The 18223-nt window shown below is 51.2% G+C and overlaps 10 protein-coding genes across 10 annotated transcripts; 4 read left to right on the top strand and 6 right to left on the bottom strand.

The window, feature by feature from the left end:
- Nucleotides 1-257: 257 nt before the first annotated feature.
- On the top strand, nt 258-1132 carry BJX67DRAFT_359050 (CFEM domain-containing protein). The gene is made up of 2 exons (XM_071029626.1): nt 258-968; nt 1018-1132. Exons 1-2 carry the CDS (start codon nt 740-742, stop codon nt 1059-1061), a joined length of 273 nt encoding a protein of 90 aa, XP_070884212.1. The 5' UTR covers nt 258-739; the 3' UTR covers nt 1062-1132.
- Nucleotides 1133-2413, bottom strand: BJX67DRAFT_359046 (putative DSBA family oxidoreductase). The gene is made up of 5 exons (XM_071029625.1): nt 2095-2413; nt 1966-2044; nt 1880-1920; nt 1692-1816; nt 1133-1622 (listed from the first exon to the last, which is right to left on the bottom strand). The coding sequence occupies exons 1-5, from the start codon at nt 2126-2128 to the stop codon at nt 1224-1226; spliced, it is 678 nt and encodes a 225-aa protein (XP_070884211.1). The 5' UTR covers nt 2129-2413; the 3' UTR covers nt 1133-1223.
- Nucleotides 2414-3342: 929 nt separating this feature from the next.
- On the bottom strand, nt 3343-4466 carry BJX67DRAFT_359040 (Rieske (2Fe-2S) protein). The gene is made up of 3 exons (XM_071029624.1): nt 4219-4466; nt 3649-4171; nt 3343-3590 (listed from the first exon to the last, which is right to left on the bottom strand). Exons 1-2 carry the CDS (start codon nt 4459-4461, stop codon nt 3932-3934), a joined length of 483 nt encoding a protein of 160 aa, XP_070884210.1. The 5' UTR covers nt 4462-4466; the 3' UTR covers nt 3343-3590; nt 3649-3931.
- Nucleotides 4467-5424: 958 nt separating this feature from the next.
- BJX67DRAFT_186317 (SGNH/GDSL hydrolase family protein) lies at nt 5425-7351 on the bottom strand. Its single transcript, XM_071025254.1, has 10 exons — nt 7052-7351; nt 6990-6996; nt 6884-6920; nt 6772-6824; nt 6604-6725; nt 6536-6554; nt 6400-6489; nt 6257-6350; nt 5905-6201; nt 5425-5853 (listed from the first exon to the last, which is right to left on the bottom strand). Exons 1-10 carry the CDS (start codon nt 7254-7256, stop codon nt 5548-5550), a joined length of 1230 nt encoding a protein of 409 aa, XP_070884209.1. The 5' UTR covers nt 7257-7351; the 3' UTR covers nt 5425-5547.
- BJX67DRAFT_359033 (uncharacterized protein) lies at nt 7052-7756 on the top strand. Its single transcript, XM_071029623.1, has one exon. It carries the CDS (start codon nt 7448-7450, stop codon nt 7721-7723), a length of 276 nt encoding a protein of 91 aa, XP_070884208.1. The 5' UTR covers nt 7052-7447; the 3' UTR covers nt 7724-7756.
- A 92-nt stretch (nt 7757-7848) lies between these two features.
- On the bottom strand, nt 7849-8868 carry BJX67DRAFT_186307 (uncharacterized protein). Its single transcript, XM_071025253.1, has one exon. The coding sequence runs from the start codon at nt 8686-8688 to the stop codon at nt 7891-7893; it is 798 nt and encodes a 265-aa protein (XP_070884207.1). The 5' UTR covers nt 8689-8868; the 3' UTR covers nt 7849-7890.
- Nucleotides 8869-9049: 181 nt separating this feature from the next.
- Nucleotides 9050-9516, bottom strand: BJX67DRAFT_382969 (uncharacterized protein; the record flags this gene model as incomplete). The annotated part of the gene is made up of 2 exons (XM_071033339.1): nt 9050-9291; nt 9357-9516. 2 exons carry the CDS (start codon nt 9514-9516, stop codon nt 9050-9052), a joined length of 402 nt encoding a protein of 133 aa, XP_070884206.1.
- Nucleotides 9517-12248: 2732 nt separating this feature from the next.
- Nucleotides 12249-14089, bottom strand: BJX67DRAFT_359028 (uncharacterized protein). The gene is made up of 4 exons (XM_071029622.1): nt 13890-14089; nt 13742-13844; nt 13530-13690; nt 12249-13477 (listed from the first exon to the last, which is right to left on the bottom strand). The coding sequence occupies exons 1-4, from the start codon at nt 13951-13953 to the stop codon at nt 12624-12626; spliced, it is 1182 nt and encodes a 393-aa protein (XP_070884205.1). The 5' UTR covers nt 13954-14089; the 3' UTR covers nt 12249-12623.
- A 1538-nt stretch (nt 14090-15627) lies between these two features.
- BJX67DRAFT_382967 (glutathione S-transferase family protein) lies at nt 15628-16447 on the top strand (the record flags this gene model as incomplete). The annotated part of the gene is made up of 2 exons (XM_071033338.1): nt 15628-16146; nt 16226-16447. 2 exons carry the CDS (start codon nt 15628-15630, stop codon nt 16445-16447), a joined length of 741 nt encoding a protein of 246 aa, XP_070884204.1.
- Nucleotides 16448-17190: 743 nt separating this feature from the next.
- Nucleotides 17191-18126, top strand: BJX67DRAFT_373313 (ABC transporter substrate-binding protein; the record flags this gene model as incomplete). Its single annotated transcript, XM_071031380.1, has 1 exon — nt 17191-18126. The coding sequence occupies one exon, from the start codon at nt 17191-17193 to the stop codon at nt 18124-18126; it is 936 nt and encodes a 311-aa protein (XP_070884203.1).
- Nucleotides 18127-18223: the final 97 nt, after the last annotated feature.

Genomic DNA, 18223 nt, shown 5'->3' with positions numbered 1-18223 from the left:
ATATGCCCGAAGGCAGAAGAATGGATTTCTAAGCAGCGTCGTGTCAGCAGTGAAAGAAATGGTGACATCTCGGGCGATTATTGCTTTCCCTTCAATGACCAAAGAACCTCCCCGCGTTGCGCCTTTTCCCTCTGCGGGGAACGTGGCCGCCTCAGGTGTCGTTGCTGACTCATGGTCTTGGCATCGCCGCAGCTTCCGAGCTTATCTAATCAGCTCTGGCGACGCTCCTCCTGAAAGATGAAACTTTTCGCTCCAAGGCTCAATGTCGACGCGCAATCAACAAGCGCAATGCAACCACGTCGCTCCGACAGAACGAAGATCGCAGATGATCTTATACCGATTCTTCCATCTCCCGAGTGACCTCCCGTGGAGCAGTTTCATCAAAATTGGGGAATACTTGTAAGCGATGCGGAGAAGACATGGGGAAAGACACCGCCGTTGACGATCACTGGGAGCGACGTTCTGGTGCAGAGAATGGTGGAGCTTATCGACGCCAGGGATAGATCTGTTTGGATGCATTTCTCCGGTTCCGCTGATCGCCGGCAAAGAAGCTCCGTCCGACGGGAGATCCAAATTTCAAGGCCCCCCGGAGACGTAATCTGTGAAGCTGAGCTTGTTGCGATGGGAGACTATAAGAACCGCCGTGATGGACTGACTGCAACTGCTCCTCATCATCACCTCGCCCACAGAGCAAGACAAGAACAAAAACTCATTCCCTTCACCTTCGAATCCAACCAAAATGAAGTTCTCCGCCATCTTCGCAATCGCCCTTGCGACCCTCGCAGCATCCCAGACAGTCAACGACATCCCCAAGTGCGCGATCCCCTGTCTCGACGACGCCATCAAGAGCAAGACCAACTGCAAGACCACGGACTACAAGTGCGTCTGCAAGAAGGAGAACTTCGATAAGGTGCAGGGCGCTGCTACTGGATGTGTTATCCAGAAGTGCGGCTCCGACGTGGCCATCAGTGAGTATTCGGCCATTGCCGATTCTGGTCCACAGCTAACGCTCTATAGACCAAGTCCTTCCCGCTACGAAGAAGCTATGTGCTGCTCAGTAAAGCGAAGGTTTTTATGCTGGATCACCTGTCAACTTTGTTGTACGTCGAGAATGCATTAAATGTATCATCGACTTCGGAGTAAACCTTTTTCTTCTCCATCCGTGGTTAAGTCGTGGGGTGATCACTCCCAATGGCTCGGATACAACACACCTGTAGACCTCCCTACAGCTTCCCACCCCCTCTTCCAGGCAACAACTCCAAATCCCTATGCGGCAGCCCCAGGTAATCCCACATATAATGAAACCGGTCACTCCCGAAGAACGGCTCCGCATTGCCCTTCCCATCATGCACCCAGAACCACGGACATCCGAATGCCCCGAGCTCGTTCACAGCCCTTCCCGTAACACCCGTCAACTCCTGTTTGATCTCGGGGGAATTCGCCCCAGCGAGAATGTGCTGAACTTCCTCTTTACTGAAAACCTTGCCAAGCGTGCTGGCAAGATTCTCAGCAACGGAGACATCGACGTGTCCCTTCCACATCGCCTCGAAAAGGGCGAGGAAGGCGACCTCGTATTTTTCCCGCGGGTGCGTTTTCTTGATGAACGTTAAGGCGCGTTGGGGCTACACAACTCATTAGCCTTCATTCATCCTTCAGTATTCAGAGGCGTGGTGCGTAGTGGTGGGAACGACCAGAAGCGACAAGATCGGGAAGAACGAGGGAACCTCGAAGTCATAGCCGAAGTAGCGCTCGGCGCGCTTCCTGTCGTATTTGCCGTACGCAGCTTTCGCGGGGAGCGTGAAGGGTGGTTTGTTTCCTGAATATATTAACAGTTCTGGGTCTGTATAGTTAAGTAATTTCTGGGAAGGTGCTGACGAACCACTCCCGACGTTGATGCCGCCGAGGAAGACGGGGATGAATCTGAACAATTAGTTGACAGACAAACTCTCAGAGGCTGGTACGTACTCGAATTCTACGCCGAGGGCTTCGAGAGCCGCTTTATTTGCCTGGAGATAGGAGAACGCAAAGAAGCTATATGGCGATACTGTCGGAGTCAATTGCATGTGACTGTAAAGGGGAGATGGATTCACGCACCAATATCGATGTAACACTCGATTTTTTTGCCCATATTGATTGATCATAAACTTCTCGATGAAAGTTAAAAAATGACTTGAATCGAGGAGCTCATCATGCCCGGTTGTCCAGGCCATGAAGTATTTCCGTTCGGCACTCGGGAATGCGGGGATGCGCCAACCTCGGCGGTTCCGATTTATTGATTTGTCGCCCGGCTTGAGGCTCGTAAATCAACAAGGATTCAAGTCCCTCTGATATTTTTAGGGCGACATGCCATCCAATATCGTCGTCTCGCAGGGGGTGGTCATCCAACTATTCGGCCGCGCAGCTAGGGGTTAGGTCGACCACGCGAGAAACTTAACATCAAGATAGTTCATTGCAAAAAAAAAGGAAGGACAGGAAATATCAAAATCGTCACTTTCAAAGCTCACTCCCCTCTACCTCCGCCATACCACGTGCGCTTGTAGTGCTACAACCGCCACCAACCCACCAATCCCTCTCCGCAAAGAACCCACATTCACTACTCGCACATGCAGGGGGGTAAGCACGCCCCTTATCTGCCTCACCTGCTTCAACCGACTAAACCGGCTGCATTTATAAAGTGGGTCCGGCCGATACACCCCGTCTTCATCGGTGGGTTGTGGAGGGCCGGCCTTGAGCGGTTGTCGAGAGTGTCGTACCAGAATTGATATGGGGAGTGGCAGCTGGGTTCGCTCGGGAAGAATAGACGGTAGATGTTGGATGTGCTAGTCGTTCTGATATGCGAGATATCCCGGGTGATATAAGGGTTCACTAACCGAATAAGATTTGGACTGGGGAATTCGGAGGCCACGAGAGACCTACCGTGTGGAACCTGCGAGTGGGCTGTGAGATCGGAGCCCTGGAGGCTGATGGCTGGTGCTTTGCCTGTCTCAGTGCGCGCTGCAGTCCCATGCTTGAGCTGTTGACATGTGCAATACGAGTACAAGAAAACGGAAAGACCTGTCTTTTAGGGGTATACGGCCGCCGAAATGGTGGCGAGGTCGAGGATATTTCTATCTATCCAGATGGAGTCAGCTTTGCAACGGAGATATGCCATTTGATCGAGGAAGACAGCCTTCTGCGTGCGCTAACTCTCGGCTGCACCATGGCCTGGGCCTGACCACCCTCCAAGAGACATGGAGGATTGTCTTTCTCCACCATTTAAAAAACTATAGCAAGCGTTTTCACTTAACAGTTCCTCCTCCTAGGACACTAGGTAGCAGCAATCGTGCAGAAAGGGTGGCTTACATCTGTGAAGAGACTCGTGACAGACTTCCGTGGCTGATTGTATCTGGGGAGACGAAATGGTCTCAAGCGCTAGAGGGTGTCGGGGTATGACAGATTGCGCCCGAGACTCAGCACTTTCCATGCTATAGTTGGGGAGTTATACATGCTCGACGTCACCGGCGGTAAGGGAGTGGACGCTAACGTGCGGGGGAACCCGTCTCTGCACAGTTGGCTATCGGTGTGACCGGTCATGCGGGGTTCTATGCAAGCTATAATAAGAATTAGATCTCTGAACCGCCGGGCGAGGAATCGTCGCGCGGTGAATACATGCGAACTGAGAGCGGCAGGTCTATAAATATAAGGAACCCGAACAACAAACAGGAACAAGAGCATATTGGCATCAGTGAACAGGTCTCTATCTCTATGAATATCGTGGGTATCGTGGAATCCGTCTTCTCCAGCTTGATAGTCCGCCGGTTCGACGTGAGCTCCAGGCACAATAGGTTCCCTGCATCAAAGGGAGCAGGACAGCCAGTCCCTTTTGCATCGTAGGTCGTGAGGTCCCATGTAAACTAAATGGTTTGGGTGTGCGCCCAACAAATCATGTGACTCAGCCAATGCGCTGCTTTCGCCGTACCCAGATCTCCCTGTCGGCGTTGGAAGTAGTCGAGTCACGTAGTTGCACTTCCCAGACCTTCAGCCTGTAGTTGCCGCGGTCCGCCTTTCCTGAAATGATGTCGAAGGACCACCCATGCTTCGGACAGGTGATTCCCGTGCTGAGAGTGATGCCGAAGTCCTCAATGTCGAATAGGGTCCCTTGGGAAAGAGGGAATGAAGAATGGGGACATTGCTGAATGGTCAATAAACTGGTTGGAACAGGGTCTTTTCGAGACTTACATGGTCTATGGCATGAAAATTGCCTTTATATCGGAAGACGAGAACCTGATCTTTCAGGTCTCCTGGGAGTTCGATATCTGCTTCGACGGGATCTTCGCCTTTTGCGTTGGGGATTTTAAAGGCTTTGCAACTTGGTGTTATTTGACATCCGTGAGCACGTTCGGATATATCAGGGAAATCAGAAGCATGGCCGACACGATACCAGGCGGCCCCTGATTGGAATGCCCGGATGAAGGGGTTCATCCCGATGATTTGGCTGAAGATTCATTATTGATCCATCATGCCAGATTCGACTAAATTGGTCAAACTCTTCCGAAAACCGCCGACAACCGGGTCCCCACACCGCCTCAACTCTGATTCCCCCAACTGCCAGCCCTAGCCCGACACTTGGAACATACTCAACGGTTGCACGACGTGCAATGTCTCCATGCTATATGCAGAGGTTTCGAAATCCGTCACTTCTGTCGCATAGTGCTCGGTTTGCTTTCTTTGGGCGTCACCTTTGGGGCAACCCATCGGCATGTTGACGCTCGCACCTCAAACCGTCCACGTATGAGATGGAGTTTGGGAATATATATTTCCAAATTGACAGTGAACAAGGCGTTAGAGTCGACCTTCTCCCGAAGCGCTGATTAAGGTTGTTTGAACCCTCAACACCACGTCTGGGAGTGTCGAGGTCGTCAACCCCAAGCTTCAGGCAGGGTCTTCCTCTTTGCTCCACCAGCAAGCATGACGATGACGATGAGCATCGACAGAGGAGAGATTGCCCCCTGCTCTAGGTTTGAGGACGAAGCTTTTCTGGGGCGAATCGTATTTACTCTTCCTCATTTTAGACGGCCAAGTCCATCTTCAACTTGTGTGCTCAAATTCATTGGTTTGGGCTCATTTCACTTCTTCTGGAGCATTTACCTCAGCTTTCATGACGGAGATGCTCGCTACACGATACAGGTTCTTCTCCACTCGTGAAAATCCCAGTCCTTAGAGTTCGGATCACTCTTGCAGTAATTGCACTTGCAGCCCATGCAGTCCCAGTTCCGACAGTGTGGGTCCTTCTTGGATATCCTGTCATTGCAGTAGGTCTCATATGAATATACGGCTCAAGTCTTCTTAGATCAAGATCAGCATCTTCGAAGTCTTCCCTAAAGATAATGTGCTGTATGCCATGAATACATTACTTGCCGGTCACGCATTGCTGAGAAACGCCTCATATGCTGAGGACCGATGGACAGACAATGCAGGTCATTATGTACATAATATCCAATCCATCCAATCCCATCTAAGTATAAATAGGGTAACGTAAAAAAAAAGTTTATCCATAGTAAAAGAAACTCAATAATTCTCCATGTTGTTCCAGTAAAGCGTGCCGTGCTGCATTTCGCCTCGTGGCTTCAGCTCCCATCCAAGCATAAGATTCGTCCATTGTAGCATGTGGCTAGCGATTTTGATGTGCCCAACATCTGTAGGGTGGTTTTTCGGGTTGATATCGTTGTGGCTGAGGATGCCGTCAGTATGGAAGAGGTAGACGAATCGCCATTTTCGGTCCTTGAAGTGTTCGTAGACGCGTTGAATTTCTTCTTCGTAAATCACGGATTGTACGTATTCATCGCCTTTCAGGTTCCAGAAGCCCCATTGAGTCTGGCACCGTTAGCAAGTAGCGACAGCCCAGGGAGGGGGGAGAGGTAGTACCATAATGACAATGGAGGCGTCGGGCCAGTGGTGATGGATGTTTTCGATAAGTTCAATGTATCCTTGATAGAAGTTCTCCCCGGGGATTTCATTCGGCGAACGGTGGTCGTTTCCGCCCATTTGGATAATCACCAAGTCGGCGGGTTGTTCAGCGGTGACGTCCCATTCCTCTGGGTCATGGTCGTACATTTCGCGCGCGCGTGAGCCGGGATCGGAGGCATGGTGCCAGTACCAGATCATTCCATGGACACCGCCGCCATAGCATTGCATATCGGAAAGACAGGCTCCGGGGTAGGCCTGCCAGCATATCAGCATGCCAATACCAAGTACCAGGAATACGAAGGTGGCTTACCGTGATCCCGAATTCAACGTTCCCTAGCCCCTGTGCATAGACGAAGGCCCAGGATGAAAGCGTTTCATAAGTCGCATATTGGCCACCCGTGAGGCTACTTCTGTTAGCGAAGCTCTACTCCCACTTGAGCAGCACGGACGTACGATCCTCCGATGATTTCCACTTTCTTCTTGTAGGTCGGCGGTTGCGTGAGGTGGTCGTCGACGTCAACGGATACGCCGGCGATCTGCACTGTGCAAGGAATGAGCGCGGAACGTGCGACCGAAACGATGTACTTATCCTCTGCCCCAATTTGTGACTAAAGATGTCAGTATCCGCTTCGCTTTCAGAAGTCCGGTCCCACATACCTCTCAACTCAAAAACGTGGTCTCCATCCGTAGGTAGTTCCTCGTACTCTGTGCCGGGCCCGATGAATTGGTATGTTGCGTCGGCGGTAACGTTCGAGAATAGCCAGTCGAGAGCCCCGATCCTACCAAGTTATAACCGTGCCCTTCAAGTTGAGCGAGGGGAGGTACCGGTATGCGACGAGCGTGCCCTCCGACGTGTGTTCGCCGAAACTTATCGCAAGCTAGACTCGATATCATTATTAACCATCCCATCGTGGGGGAAAAAAACGTTCGATCGCACCTTGCTTCCCGAAAACTTTACTTTGAACCCCGGTGCACTGGTCGAGTTAGTGATGGTTCATGCGGCGCCGACAGAGAAAAGGAGTCAAGTGGGGAGAAAAACATACGACCACCCTACAAAACAGTTAGCAGTCGACAGCAAGTCGAACAAGAGCAGGAGAAGACTCACAAGAAATGTGTTTACTATCCCAGCGACCCTTGTAGGCGATCTCAGGCGCATCGGCATCGTAGCTTCTCCAGGAGTTATCGAGCTTGATGGTGGACACCTGGCCTGGGTAAGGATCGTCTCGCGGCTGCCCATTCTGCAGAATCGTGGCCGAGACGCTCAGAGACCATGACAGCAAGGTCGTGAGCACGAGGGGCGCAAACCACATTCTGTTCAGCACCTAAACGCTGACGCAAACGAACGACATGAAGGTGTGGATGTCAGGTGTTGGATGGCAGCTGGGGAACAATTTTCAGATGCGGTCTGAAAGGCCAATGTGACACTGCCCAGCGCTCAGGATCCTCCACGACTCCATCTTCGGGACAAGCCCAGTTGGTTGGAGACGAAAACGTACTAGTGATGACGCGACCCATGGCCAAGGCCGGCTCTGGCACTGATAAGCCAGTCACAGCGCTGCAGAGAAGTCTTGAAAAGGGGCTGCCAGCCTTACACAGCATCGTTCATCTCCCCCCGCCGGTCTGGCTGATTTTCGCGGCCTGCTGGTTGGCGGAGTTGGGGTCGCATTCAACCGAATCCGCCCCGTCTTGTTCCAGAATCCGACCTAGCACCCTTTTTTTAGCGTACTCCGTGTCGAAGTGGTGGCGCCCAGAATTCAAGAGCTGCAGGGACCGCTGAATTTCGCTCCAGCGGCCTAGCCCTGGCCATTATTGGTCCGAAGTGCGAGAAGAGAACAAGCGGGCCTTTCGGTGGATTCATTGATCTCGCCCCTGGCCTGCCGCAAGGCAACAAAGTCATGTGACCGGAATAAAGTAAACCCACTCCATTTCTGCCTCAGGCTGTATCTACATCTTGGAAAACATCTGCTCCCTCTGCGCCCGCACATCAAGCTCCTGCGTCCACGTACTCCGCGGCTGTGTGTACAGATACCAATATATCTCCGCCAGGTCACTCGGTTGCATCAGATACAAATCCTTCTCCTTCAGCTTCTCGCTGCCCGCCTCCCCCTCCCTCTCCCACCGCCGTCTCACTACCCCACCGACAAGATCGCTCTCAACCGGCCCATCGACAATGAGATGCGCCGCATGGATACCGCGACTCTGGAACTCCCTCGTGATAATCTGACTCAACGATCTTAGCCCAAACTTCCCCGGCGAAAAGCTACTCAGCCCCGCGCTCCCACGGATCGACCCCGTTGCACCCGTGAAGATTATCGTCCCAGCACCCTTGGCCAACATGTCCGGAAGCACACACTTGGCCGCATAGAAAGCCCCGAAGAGATTGATCTTCGTGAAACTCTCAAACTCTTCGGCGCTCGTCTCGAGAATCGTCCGCGGCGTGAACCGTCTCGAGCCCGCGTTATAGATCAACACGTTCACGGGTCCCAGGTCGTCCTTGATAGCCGCAAAGGTAGACTGTAGACTAGTCTCGCTGCGTGCGTCGGCGACATAGTACTTGGATGCATCAGGGCGACCGACGGCGGTGTTGATAGTGTTTTGGATCTTGGCGAGTTTCTCCTCCGTTCGCGCGATGAGGGCGACGGTAAAGTTCTTTGTCGCGAAGTAGTGCGAGACGGCTTCGCCAATTCCGGGGCCGACACCAATTACAGCGAGGACGGGCTTTTGTTGAGGGTTAAGGGACATCGTAGCTGTTTGACTTGTAGTGGTTCGGTCGTGGTGTGGATGGTCCGCTCTCTATCTCGGACGTTCGTAGACGGTATTCCAAGGCAAAGGCGGAGCTTCATATAAAAAAGGTAATGCGAAGACCGAGGTAGGATAGAGATATTGATTTGTGGATTGATCAAGGCATCTTGGAGATAATCCGGCATGAGGTCAAGAATCATCGAAAGGTTGAATCTTCCGAGCCGATTAGTGATCCGCAGCCGAGGTCATGAAAAGAGAGGGTGCCCTGTGGTTGACCCCATTTATTTGGTTACTAGTCCGCTTGGCATGGTGGTGAAAGGTGGAATAAGTCAGTGACTATCATTGGATGCAGCCAGAGGTGCTATTCTCTTCTAATCTTTCGACCCAAGTAAACAGCCGAGACAACGCCCGCCACCACACAAACGGTCGCTGAGGCGCACTGGAACTCGAGATATCCGAACCACTCGACGACGGAGCCCGCCGCGACCGGTGTAACGAGCGAGCCGGCCATCCAGCCGATTGTCGTCACGGAAACCGCTCGGGAGTATTCTCCTTGCGTGCCGAAGATGCCTGGGTTGCGAGACTCGATTTTATCCACGGTTTCTGTAATGAAGTTTGATTGGCGTTAGGCTGATGCAGGACGACACAAACAGAGGAAGGACACTCACCGGTGGCTTCCATAGTCCCCACCCTGTATAGAAGACACATCAAGCAGCCCATCAAAGCCATAGAAGCTGCGTAGAGGATCTTCCCCGCAAGACCCAGGGGCGCCCAACCTAGGCGCTGCTCACCAGCAAGCCCTGACGATTGTATTCGAAAACGCGCCATACTGGAGGGCTGGTGGCAAGAATCGTTCCGATCCCGTTATACAGTGTGGCCTGGGGACTTGTCACAGAAAGCATTTGGGCTGACCACTGCCCATCTCGAGCTTCTGCATGGACATGGGCCTACGAGCAAGGTGGTGGATGGGGTCATCCACTGTGGCGCAATGGTTCACTACACTCTCGACTACGAGAGCCTGCTGCAAGCCAATGTGGATTCGACGTCGAAGCCGCCGCCAAGTCCACATCCCTCACAAGTTTCGTTTTCATATCTGGAGGCAGAACCCCATCCAGCGGACTTTCGCAAGACATTGGCAATCGACTTTGGAACGGCTATAGTCGGTCCAAGTATGTTTCAGAACAGATCATCCGCGCGTGCAGCCAGCACCCGGCGTTCGAGGAGACACATCTCTCCATCATCAACCCTGGATATATCATCGGGTCGGCAGGCGGGCAAGCGAACCCGCGCGACTTTATCTGGAAGCTGATTGCGGTGTATCGAAATCGGGGCGTACCGATGGTTGTATGTCTACGACGTTGATGCCGTTGCCTCCGTGTCCGTCTCTGCACTACTCCAGAAAATGGGCGGGTCTCCGTTTCCAAGCTATCTGGGATATTCTCCAAGAATATGGATACTGTCTTCAAAGGCTACCGGGGGCAGAGTGGCTTGCCAGGCTTAGGGCCGCTATCCTCCAGACTGGCGAGTCACATTTGCTTTTCCCTCTTCTACCGACACTGGAGGCGAACGGTCTCAATCTGGGAGATGTAAATGTCCCGCCTGACTCAAACCATGGGGCGGTGGCGCAGTCCATTCGTGAGAATGTCCAGTATCTGATCAATACGGGGTTCTTGCCCAAATCAGCAGACCGACGAGTCTAGCCCTTTAGCTTTCCTTTTCCCTACCTTGTTTTCTTGTTGTGATTGCTGTTTCTGTCATTGCCGTTGGCGGGAGAGTCTCCCTCGTCACCACGACCTTTGTACGCCACGTCGAGATTCTTCCTTAGGTCCACATGAACTGGGGTTGCTCCCCCTCGATTCTCTCCTTTATCCGCCCCCACCGTGGTCATCACCCGCGCACCCAACCAATCCTGGATTTCGTTGCGGGTTAAACTCTAAACCGTAGGATCACTCTCTAAACCTATAAGTTTGCTCTCTAAAGTAGAGACTAATTGCATATGTACTTGATTTTCTACAACCTTAACGGTAGCCTTTCCTTTATGTTTTAGTGCAACATTCACCCGTTGAGCGTAATCATATCAATCAAGTTGTTCGTGGGTAAATATCGGATTTGGATGTCTCGAGGTAGTCTTCACCGCGGAAAAAAAAAAAAGCCACTAGATTATTCCTGAAGTCATACCATGTTGACCATAAAGCCAATTGAGCTATTCACATACAATTGAACCCCTTCCTATGATTCGTTCCTTAAAGACATCAAGCACATACGACCATAGGGTGTGGAGAACAGGGCTTCCCGTCCGCTCAGCCGTACTTAAACCACACGCCGGTAGGTTAGTAGTATGGTGGGTGACCACATGCGAATCCCTACAGTTGTATGTTTTTGACAATCCTTTCTTTTTTTTACTTGTCAGTTAGTGACCGTACCGCCCTACCTTCAGTCCCTTCAAGGCGATCAGCCTGAACGCCCTCTATTCTTCACCTGAACGCCCTGCACGTCCCTGAACCGCTGACGTGTCCCCTCGCCTACCTTCCCTCGTCTCTCACTTTTCCATTCTCCTGGTGATTCAGCCCACCTTTGCTTTTTTGGGGGCCCAAATGCAAGATCTTGGCTTGAGCTAACCTCAGCAGGTGCCCTTGATTCGTCGAAGCAACCCACTAATCCCTGAGGTTTCGGTCTGACAGTTTGTCCGTCCCCGAGTCGGTCGGAACCCCTCTCAACATCAACGGTGATATAAGGAGCCGAGAACAACACCACCCATTATAGGCCGTTGGACATGGACTAGCTCGATCGAGGATCTGTCTTCTACACAATTCGCAGGGTCTTGCGGATGTCTTATCAACCCATGACTGATGTAGTGGATGTGGTGGACCTTGCATTCCCGCCACCTCGGAACAGTGGTCGCGATTAGTTGGGCAGAAAAACAAGAGCGCACTCGAGTTTAGCCTCCACTATGGACAATCTTCCCCGTGAACGTTCGCTCATGACGGCAGGACATGATTGCCTTGTTTCGTTTTGTTTTTGTGTCTATTTGGCTCGTCTGTGGCGATGGACTTTGGTATTATTTAAAAGCCCGACAGTCCTCTAAACCGGTTTTCCCAGTCAGTTTTCTATTTACGCATTCCGAAATATGCCATGTAAACGAAATAACGCGTCCCTGGCTTGAATAAGGGAGGCGCTTTTTTCTTCTCTTGGTCCCTAGTCCCAAACTTACTCGGTTTTTTGGAATATGGCCAATTATCTCACCAATATGGTCCCAAGCGTCGGAAAGGGGCTCGGGAGGACCCGAGGGTGGGTCCGCCAACGGTGCAAAGGATGGCTCCCGCTCGATACACAACAAAGGTTCATATCGCGATAAAATCGATCACAACGTCGTCCTGTGTTTTCAATGGTCTGTCTACAGGCAGGTACCGGCTCCTATCCCATGCTAAGGTACGTCCCGAGACTGGCACGATCACCTGCACGCTTCTATTGGTTCCCAATCCCTAATGCCAAGTCACACTAGTCAAAATTCGGGGGAATTACGAGGGGTGGGCGAGAGCATTGAGCTGTGGCATGCCGCATTTCTATGGGACGACAATGAAATGGCTATTATAACTGAATGGCAGCAACTTAACCAACTGGATACTTTTGTCTTGTTTGCGCTTTTTCTGCCTAATAATGCTTTCAACCTAGGCGTTCTCTGCATTACTGGGACATCGGGGATCACAGACGTGGTTTTCTCTTGAAAATCAATTATGATGGTTTGTTGGTATCTTTTCTTTCTGTTTCCTTTAGGATCATGGTGCGCCAATCCTCGACCACTGGATACCACGTATTGCGTCGACCTGCCTGCTTTGTCAGACTGCCAGCAAGCCGCGCTCGATAGTCATTTGTGTAGCATGTCCTCGTACTGTGTTGGGCCGTGAAATAATCGTAACACTTTTCTCGCCACAATTTTAGGGAAAGATCTTGGACCAGAAAAGCCACAGAAGGGCTGTCGCGATCGTGGTAGGTATAGCGAAAATCCAATAAATCCAAATCTTCCCAGAGACTTGCCAGTCAGAATCAGCGCTGTAATTGAAGAAAGACATGCTGAATACTGCGCAGAGGAATGTAGGCGGCAGGAATGTGAGAGCGACGAAAGCAAGAGTTTTCATAGCGGCGCTATCCGACCTTGCGGCGCGGCTTATCTCTACAGTAACGGCTGCATCATGCTGGGAAACCGTGTTAAACGCCAGCTGTATCTCGTTCTGCAACCTCTTCTCGTTTGATATTGATCGGTAGTGTAAGCTCCCGATATACGTCTGGAAAAATTCCAACCGAGTGTGGACGTCTTGCCAAACCTCCTGGGTGACTTTCTTGTCACATATATTTGTGTGACTCGGACAAACATAGCATTCGTGCTGTTTCAGTATATGTCCCAGAGTCTGAAGACAAACGTCAACAGCCTCTGTGACATGGACCGCATGTCGAGCGATATCATGTAAACGTCGATAATCTGGTTGCGGCTTCCCGAGCGGCCTTTGCTGTGTCTCGATTGATCTGACATTGTTGCGAATGGCCCAAACAGCAAGGTCATTGAGACGAGCGATATCTTCCATTATATGGATATATATCCAGAAAGGATCATTCCACTGCGCAGTCCCTAAATCTTTCGCAGATATTAAGGGAGGACTAAAATCATCCGAGTCAAACACCAGGACACCTGTCTGGCCTGTCGCACATAGCCATCGGGTGAAGATATTGATTTTTGACCAACGATAATGCGCATCGTTATCAACAATCTTGGTTTCGAAGAAGGCCCATGTATCTTTTTTAGTCAGTTTCTTTGGGCACAATTCATTTGAAGGGGATATCCCTACTAAATCCTGTATAAGAACCGGATTCCCGAGTCGCCTCACACCCGAAATAGCCGTTTGAGTTTTTGAGGTACTCCGACCACCAGGAAGTAGGCATACAGAAAGCGTCGGTCAGACTGTGTTGGCATCGGTGGCAGGCACGTATCTTTTTTGCACTTGCCAGTCTTGCCAAGTTAGCTGTTATGTTGCAATAATGGCAAAGGGAATTCACAAACATTATATAGACCTGAATATCTTCGGGTATTATATCAGGTGATCTACCCTGAGATTTGACAAGTAGTTGTTCTGGTTTTGCTCGGCATCCTCGCCAGTTGTTGCCTATGAAGTCAGAACCGGGGTGATTTCGAATGATGAGATACTCACCTGGTTTCCACAGTAGGATAGACAGCGTCGGACATGATTTGCAGCTGATTCCGTCGGTGACCATACCTAAGTCTATGAGAAATGTAGATGGTAAGGAATGTGAAGGGAGTCTGGAGTTGGGATATTGATATTGCTGGCGAGAGCGAGAGCAGGGGTCAGGTGGGCATTGGCATGGCTGTGCAAATGGCACTCGAGGAAGTTGGTTGGTTGATGCAGAGGTCAGAAAGGCCAAGCAGACAACAGGAGACATGACCGGCTGGGCGAAGATCGCTGCGGTTTCGCGCGGCCCGAAAGTGATCAATCGTCGATCTTCGGTCACTCAGCCACCAGCCTCTGCCATAGCCACGGGGCGATGTGATTGCGCTGGCTCCAAGAGAATTGGAGACACCGCATTTCCTGCGGTTCCTGGATGCTACCGAGCAGGTTTGACCATGAAACGCCAACTGATTATAAGAGCGTTGAAACGTGGGGCATTTCGCTGGCATTTCTTTGACTGGCACCTGATGAAGTAAGTGACTGACTATCGGTCCAGATGGCCCACCAGTCACTCAGCGCTCAGCAATCAGACGATTGGTTATTTTCGAACAGACTAAACCTGAAGCTTGGCCCTTATTTGAGGTAATCTCCCATGGGCTGCCAAAAGCTCCTAAAATGCGGGTTCAGTTCTCTCCTGTGGCACTATTAATTACCAATAGAGCGTTATCACAGTTGTTCAGTGACCCTCATAGAGCAGTGGTTCGCAGAAGTTTACAGGTCTTACTACCCAAGGCTCTTGCTTCTTCGTAGTCCTTAAATCATCATTTGTTCACTATGTTTATTAATATTGAGTCTTGTCTATATAATTTTGGTGATAACGTGGTCACCTCTAATCCTAGTCGCTAGTAGAGGCTTGATACATATAATACTGTGACACTGTCACTAGCAACTTTACAGGAGTGGCTATACCAGAATTTATTCCGTCCACTTTTCAACTCACTTTGTCAAAACAGCCCCATTGGATATATTGTCTGCGTTAGGTACGTCATCCTATTCCGGCTTTTATATACCTGTGGGAATGTCGTCATAAGCGAGTCTAACATCTATTTCTCAGTCCACCTCGAGGCTATCTGAGCGCCACGACAAGGGCGACAGCCGACTTGTTGAGCACCTACCTTAACTTGCAAGCGTCTCCATTTACCTACAAAACAGGTGGTGAATCATACTTAAACTAATTTCAGAGCGGCCTTCAGCGAGAATTTGAGTGCGTGAGGCCCCTTGAGCAATTGGACTTTTTATTACCATTAATGGCTAATGGCTGCTTTGCGGAGGAGTTTTAATGAACAATACCTTTAATGTTGTCTACAGATACTCGATAGCGGCTTGGCTAATGAAAAGTATGATCTCGTAATCTGTGACTATCGGATCGCTTGATTGGAAAAAGCCGATGGGGACTTAGGGATGATAAACGTTGTCAAGCAAAGCAGATACCGTTTCGGAGAAAGCCGATGCGATATACACCTTCATGCGGGTGATGTACTGTAGTCAGGTCACTTTTTACTCTCCATAAAGCAAAACCTTGAGCAAGTTCTGGACTTCTCTTCCTCAAACCCGCTCTCGCTTGGGCTCTTACTCTCCCCTCCATCTCTGTTATAACGATATAGAAGTATCAGCCACCTTGAGCTCACCATTGCCCCGGCCCAGCGCAATAAGCCATGGCTCCCCTTGCACCAATCACGCTATATACCAATCGAAACTGCCCATGTATGATTTCCATCTCCAATCCAGATGCAGTATCTACACACCTATTGCAGATTATGAATTAACAAAGAATGCAGGGGCACACCGCGTGCACATCGCCCTGGCCGAGCTAAATCTCCCATTCAAAGAGGAGAGAATTGACTACACGAAGCCACGGACACCGGAATATCTGCGGATCAATCCATCGGGAAAGGTTCCCGCACTAACATACGGCGACGCCGTCATCTTAGAATCGGCACTCATCGCGCAGTTCCTTGCCGACTCGGCCGCGTCGACGAATCTGACGCCGCACACAGGCGATCCCCAGCGCGCCCTTGCTCGTCAGCGGATCGCGTTCTTCGTTGAGACTTACTTCGCCAAGGCGAACGTGCACTACTACCCAGCAATTGAGGCGAGGACTGATGGAGAGGCCGAGGAGCTCGGTAGGCGCTATGCGGAAGCGGTTGTTAAAGAGATCGAGCCGCTTTTGCAAGATGCCGGGCCGTTCTTTGGTGGTGCTGGGAAACTCACGATGGCCGAGGTGAGTACTGAAAGCCGTTTTGAAGCTCGAAATCTTTCTTTTGCTATCTAAGGTATGGGTTTAGTCTTAACAGGTCTAGGTCCTAACGGGTTCCTTCATCATGCGGATCTTCACCCTGCCCTATACTGACAACGCACCGCTGCCAAGAACAATGGTTGCGGGCTTGGAGGAAATGGCGCCGAAATTCTACGCGTGGGCGCAGGCTGTTATGCAGCATCCGTCTGTATATAGTATCTATAATAGAGACGGGTGTGCGGCTGAGATGCGGGATCGGCGGGCTAGGGCGCGTGGTTTGGTATGATGCAGTGGTTGACGGACTGACTTCAGATATTAAGAATCTGAGGGTACAAGGCAGTGGCTCTGTAGCGTACATATGGGGGTTACAGCTTTACCTAGAACGTGACATTCATAGAGGATATGTCCTCCGGTACTGCTTGGAGTGTCTATTAGTACCTGACCTGGCCCGACGTCAACAAGGGCCTTAGGGAGTGAGAAACAGACGTATTTCCAAGGTGCTTCAATGGTGCCTATGAACGAAGCATTGTCCAGTTGTAAATTCGACCCTCGACTAATCCCGATAGACTTGTCCTTAGGGTTTACCCCCCACCCTGGCGGCCGGTGACCTGGGACGCAGCCAAAGATAGCCTTGTGTAAAGACCCCTCAATGCATCCCGATCACTGCATATTACATGCCCTATCCTAGGTAGATGGTGATGGCTAATCTTACTGACAATCCAAAATTCGTAATCCCTACTCTTCCCAAAAACAGCCTTCGGGTTTCTCCGAAAATTGATAAATCTCAGCTTGAGGCTTCTGATAAAATCTTCATTCCAATTTGGATTGAACATACTTAAGCGAGACGTGTATTTGAGTAGACTTTCCAGATATTATCTCTTTCCAACCTTTCTAGCAAGGATTCCAAGATCTCATCTGCATACCTTACCTTTCAGCAGCTATCACAGTGCCAACCATATACCTTATATTAGTCTCAACGTCAACATACATCCAATTCCCCATTTAACGCAGAAAAAAAAAAGACCAGCCATGGCTCTACAACCTTTCCCTCTCACCGCCACAGGATATAACCTTAACTACCTCCCCGAGTACATCGCCCTCCGCCACGGCTTCTTCCGCGAACTGGGTCTAGGCGTCACCGTCACAATCCCAACCCCCTGGGACGGGGTCCTCGACGCCCTCGCCAACGGCAGCGCAACCATGTGCCTCGGCGGAATCTGGGTGCCCTCGATGTACCGCAACCGCGTCCAGAACTACACGGTGTTCGCGCAGATCGCGAACCGGTCGCCGCTCGCATTGCTGAGACGAACCAGCGACAAGACCGATTTCTCATTATCCGCCGTCGCCGGCCGCACTGTGCTCATGAAGTCCGGCGGCGGCGCCAGCGTTGGCCTCTTCTTCAAGATGCTCCTCCGCGAACACGGGGTCGACCCCCGGGGCGTCGACTACATCCAGGATCTCGACGGCGTCATGCTCGGCGATTTGTTCCAGGGCGGGATGGGCGATTACTTTGTCACGGATAATCTCTCTGCGCAGGCGATGGTGGCGCGGAATACAGAGGTTGCGATTGCGATGCAGATGGTGACGCAGGGCGATGTTCCTTGGAGCGTGTACTACCGGGAGACGGAGACCATTACGCCGGAGGTTCTGGACGCGCAGAGGCGGTTTTGTATCGGGTTGCAGAGGGGGATCGAGTGGGTTTTGGAGCATGATGCGGGTGAGGACGCGTTCCGTGCCGAGCTTGCGGAGCTGTTTCCTAATGTTCCGATTGATGTTGTGGTGGCTGTTACCAATGACTTCCGGAGGAATGGGATGTGGACGACGACTTCGATCCCTCGTGGGGGGTATGAGCGCTGGCAGCTAGGGTTGCGGGATGCGCGGCTGATCGAGGAGCCCATTGCGTACGAGGGGCTTGTTGATGATGCGCCTTCGGCTGCTGCTCAGGGTTGCAAATGTCGAGGTTGAGGTGGCAGTCGAGAAACAGGCTTCTTTGTGATGCGAGGCAGACTGATTGACATTGCTGGCAGCTGGTAAATAGCTATTTGAAGTTGATAGTCAGTAA

Source organism: Aspergillus lucknowensis (genome assembly GCF_044049455.1).
Source record: "Aspergillus lucknowensis strain CBS 449.75 chromosome Unknown BJX67scaffold_33, whole genome shotgun sequence".
In the NCBI taxonomy this organism is placed as follows: Eukaryota; Fungi; Ascomycota; class Eurotiomycetes; order Eurotiales; family Aspergillaceae; genus Aspergillus; species Aspergillus lucknowensis.
Note: the sequence above shows the minus strand (reverse complement) of the source record. Positions and strands in the feature narration are given on the sequence as shown.

Bases quoted from the DNA above. Each gene is read 5' to 3' on its own strand.
- BJX67DRAFT_359046 (XM_071029625.1), bottom strand. From the start codon at position 2,128: ATGGGCAAAAAAATCGAGTGTTACATCGATATTG. The intron at 2,045-2,094 runs GTGCGTGAATCC...TGACTCCGACAG, and splicing joins CGAGTGTTACATCGATATTG to TATCGCCATATAGCTTCTTT. The intron at 1,817-1,879 runs GTTCGTCAGCAC...TAATATATTCAG, and splicing joins CGGCATCAACGTCGGGAGTG to GAAACAAACCACCCTTCACG.
- BJX67DRAFT_186307 (XM_071025253.1), bottom strand. From the start codon at position 8,688: ATGTCCCTTAACCCTCAACAAAAGCCCGTCCTCGCTGTAATTGGTGTC.
- BJX67DRAFT_359028 (XM_071029622.1), bottom strand. From the start codon at position 13,953: ATGGTCACCGACGGAATCAGCTGCAAATCATGTCCGACGCTGTCTATC. The intron at 13,845-13,889 runs GTGAGTATCTCA...CTGACTTCATAG, and splicing joins TATCCTACTGTGGAAACCAG to GCAACAACTGGCGAGGATGC. The intron at 13,691-13,741 runs GTTTGTGAATTC...TAACTTGGCAAG, and splicing joins GATATTCAGGTCTATATAAT to ACTGGCAAGTGCAAAAAAGA.
- BJX67DRAFT_359033 (XM_071029623.1), top strand. From the start codon at position 7,448: ATGACGCGACCCATGGCCAAGGCCGGCTCTGGCACTGATAAGCCAGTC.
- BJX67DRAFT_186317 (XM_071025254.1), bottom strand. From the start codon at position 7,256: ATGTGGTTTGCGCCCCTCGTGCTCACGACCTTGCTGTCATGGTCTCTG. The intron at 6,726-6,771 runs GTACCTCCCCTC...ATAACTTGGTAG, and splicing joins GGCACGCTCGTCGCATACCG to GATCGGGGCTCTCGACTGGC. The intron at 6,202-6,256 runs GTAAGCCACCTT...ATATGCTGGCAG, and splicing joins ACGTTGAATTCGGGATCACG to GCCTACCCCGGAGCCTGTCT.
- BJX67DRAFT_359050 (XM_071029626.1), top strand. From the start codon at position 740: ATGAAGTTCTCCGCCATCTTCGCAATCGCCCTTGCGACCCTCGCAGCA. The intron at 969-1,017 runs GTGAGTATTCGG...AACGCTCTATAG, and splicing joins CGGCTCCGACGTGGCCATCA to ACCAAGTCCTTCCCGCTACG.
- BJX67DRAFT_359040 (XM_071029624.1), bottom strand. From the start codon at position 4,461: ATGAACCCCTTCATCCGGGCATTCCAATCAGGGGCCGCCTGGTATCGT. The intron at 4,172-4,218 runs GTAAGTCTCGAA...TTGACCATTCAG, and splicing joins ATTTTCATGCCATAGACCAT to CAATGTCCCCATTCTTCATT.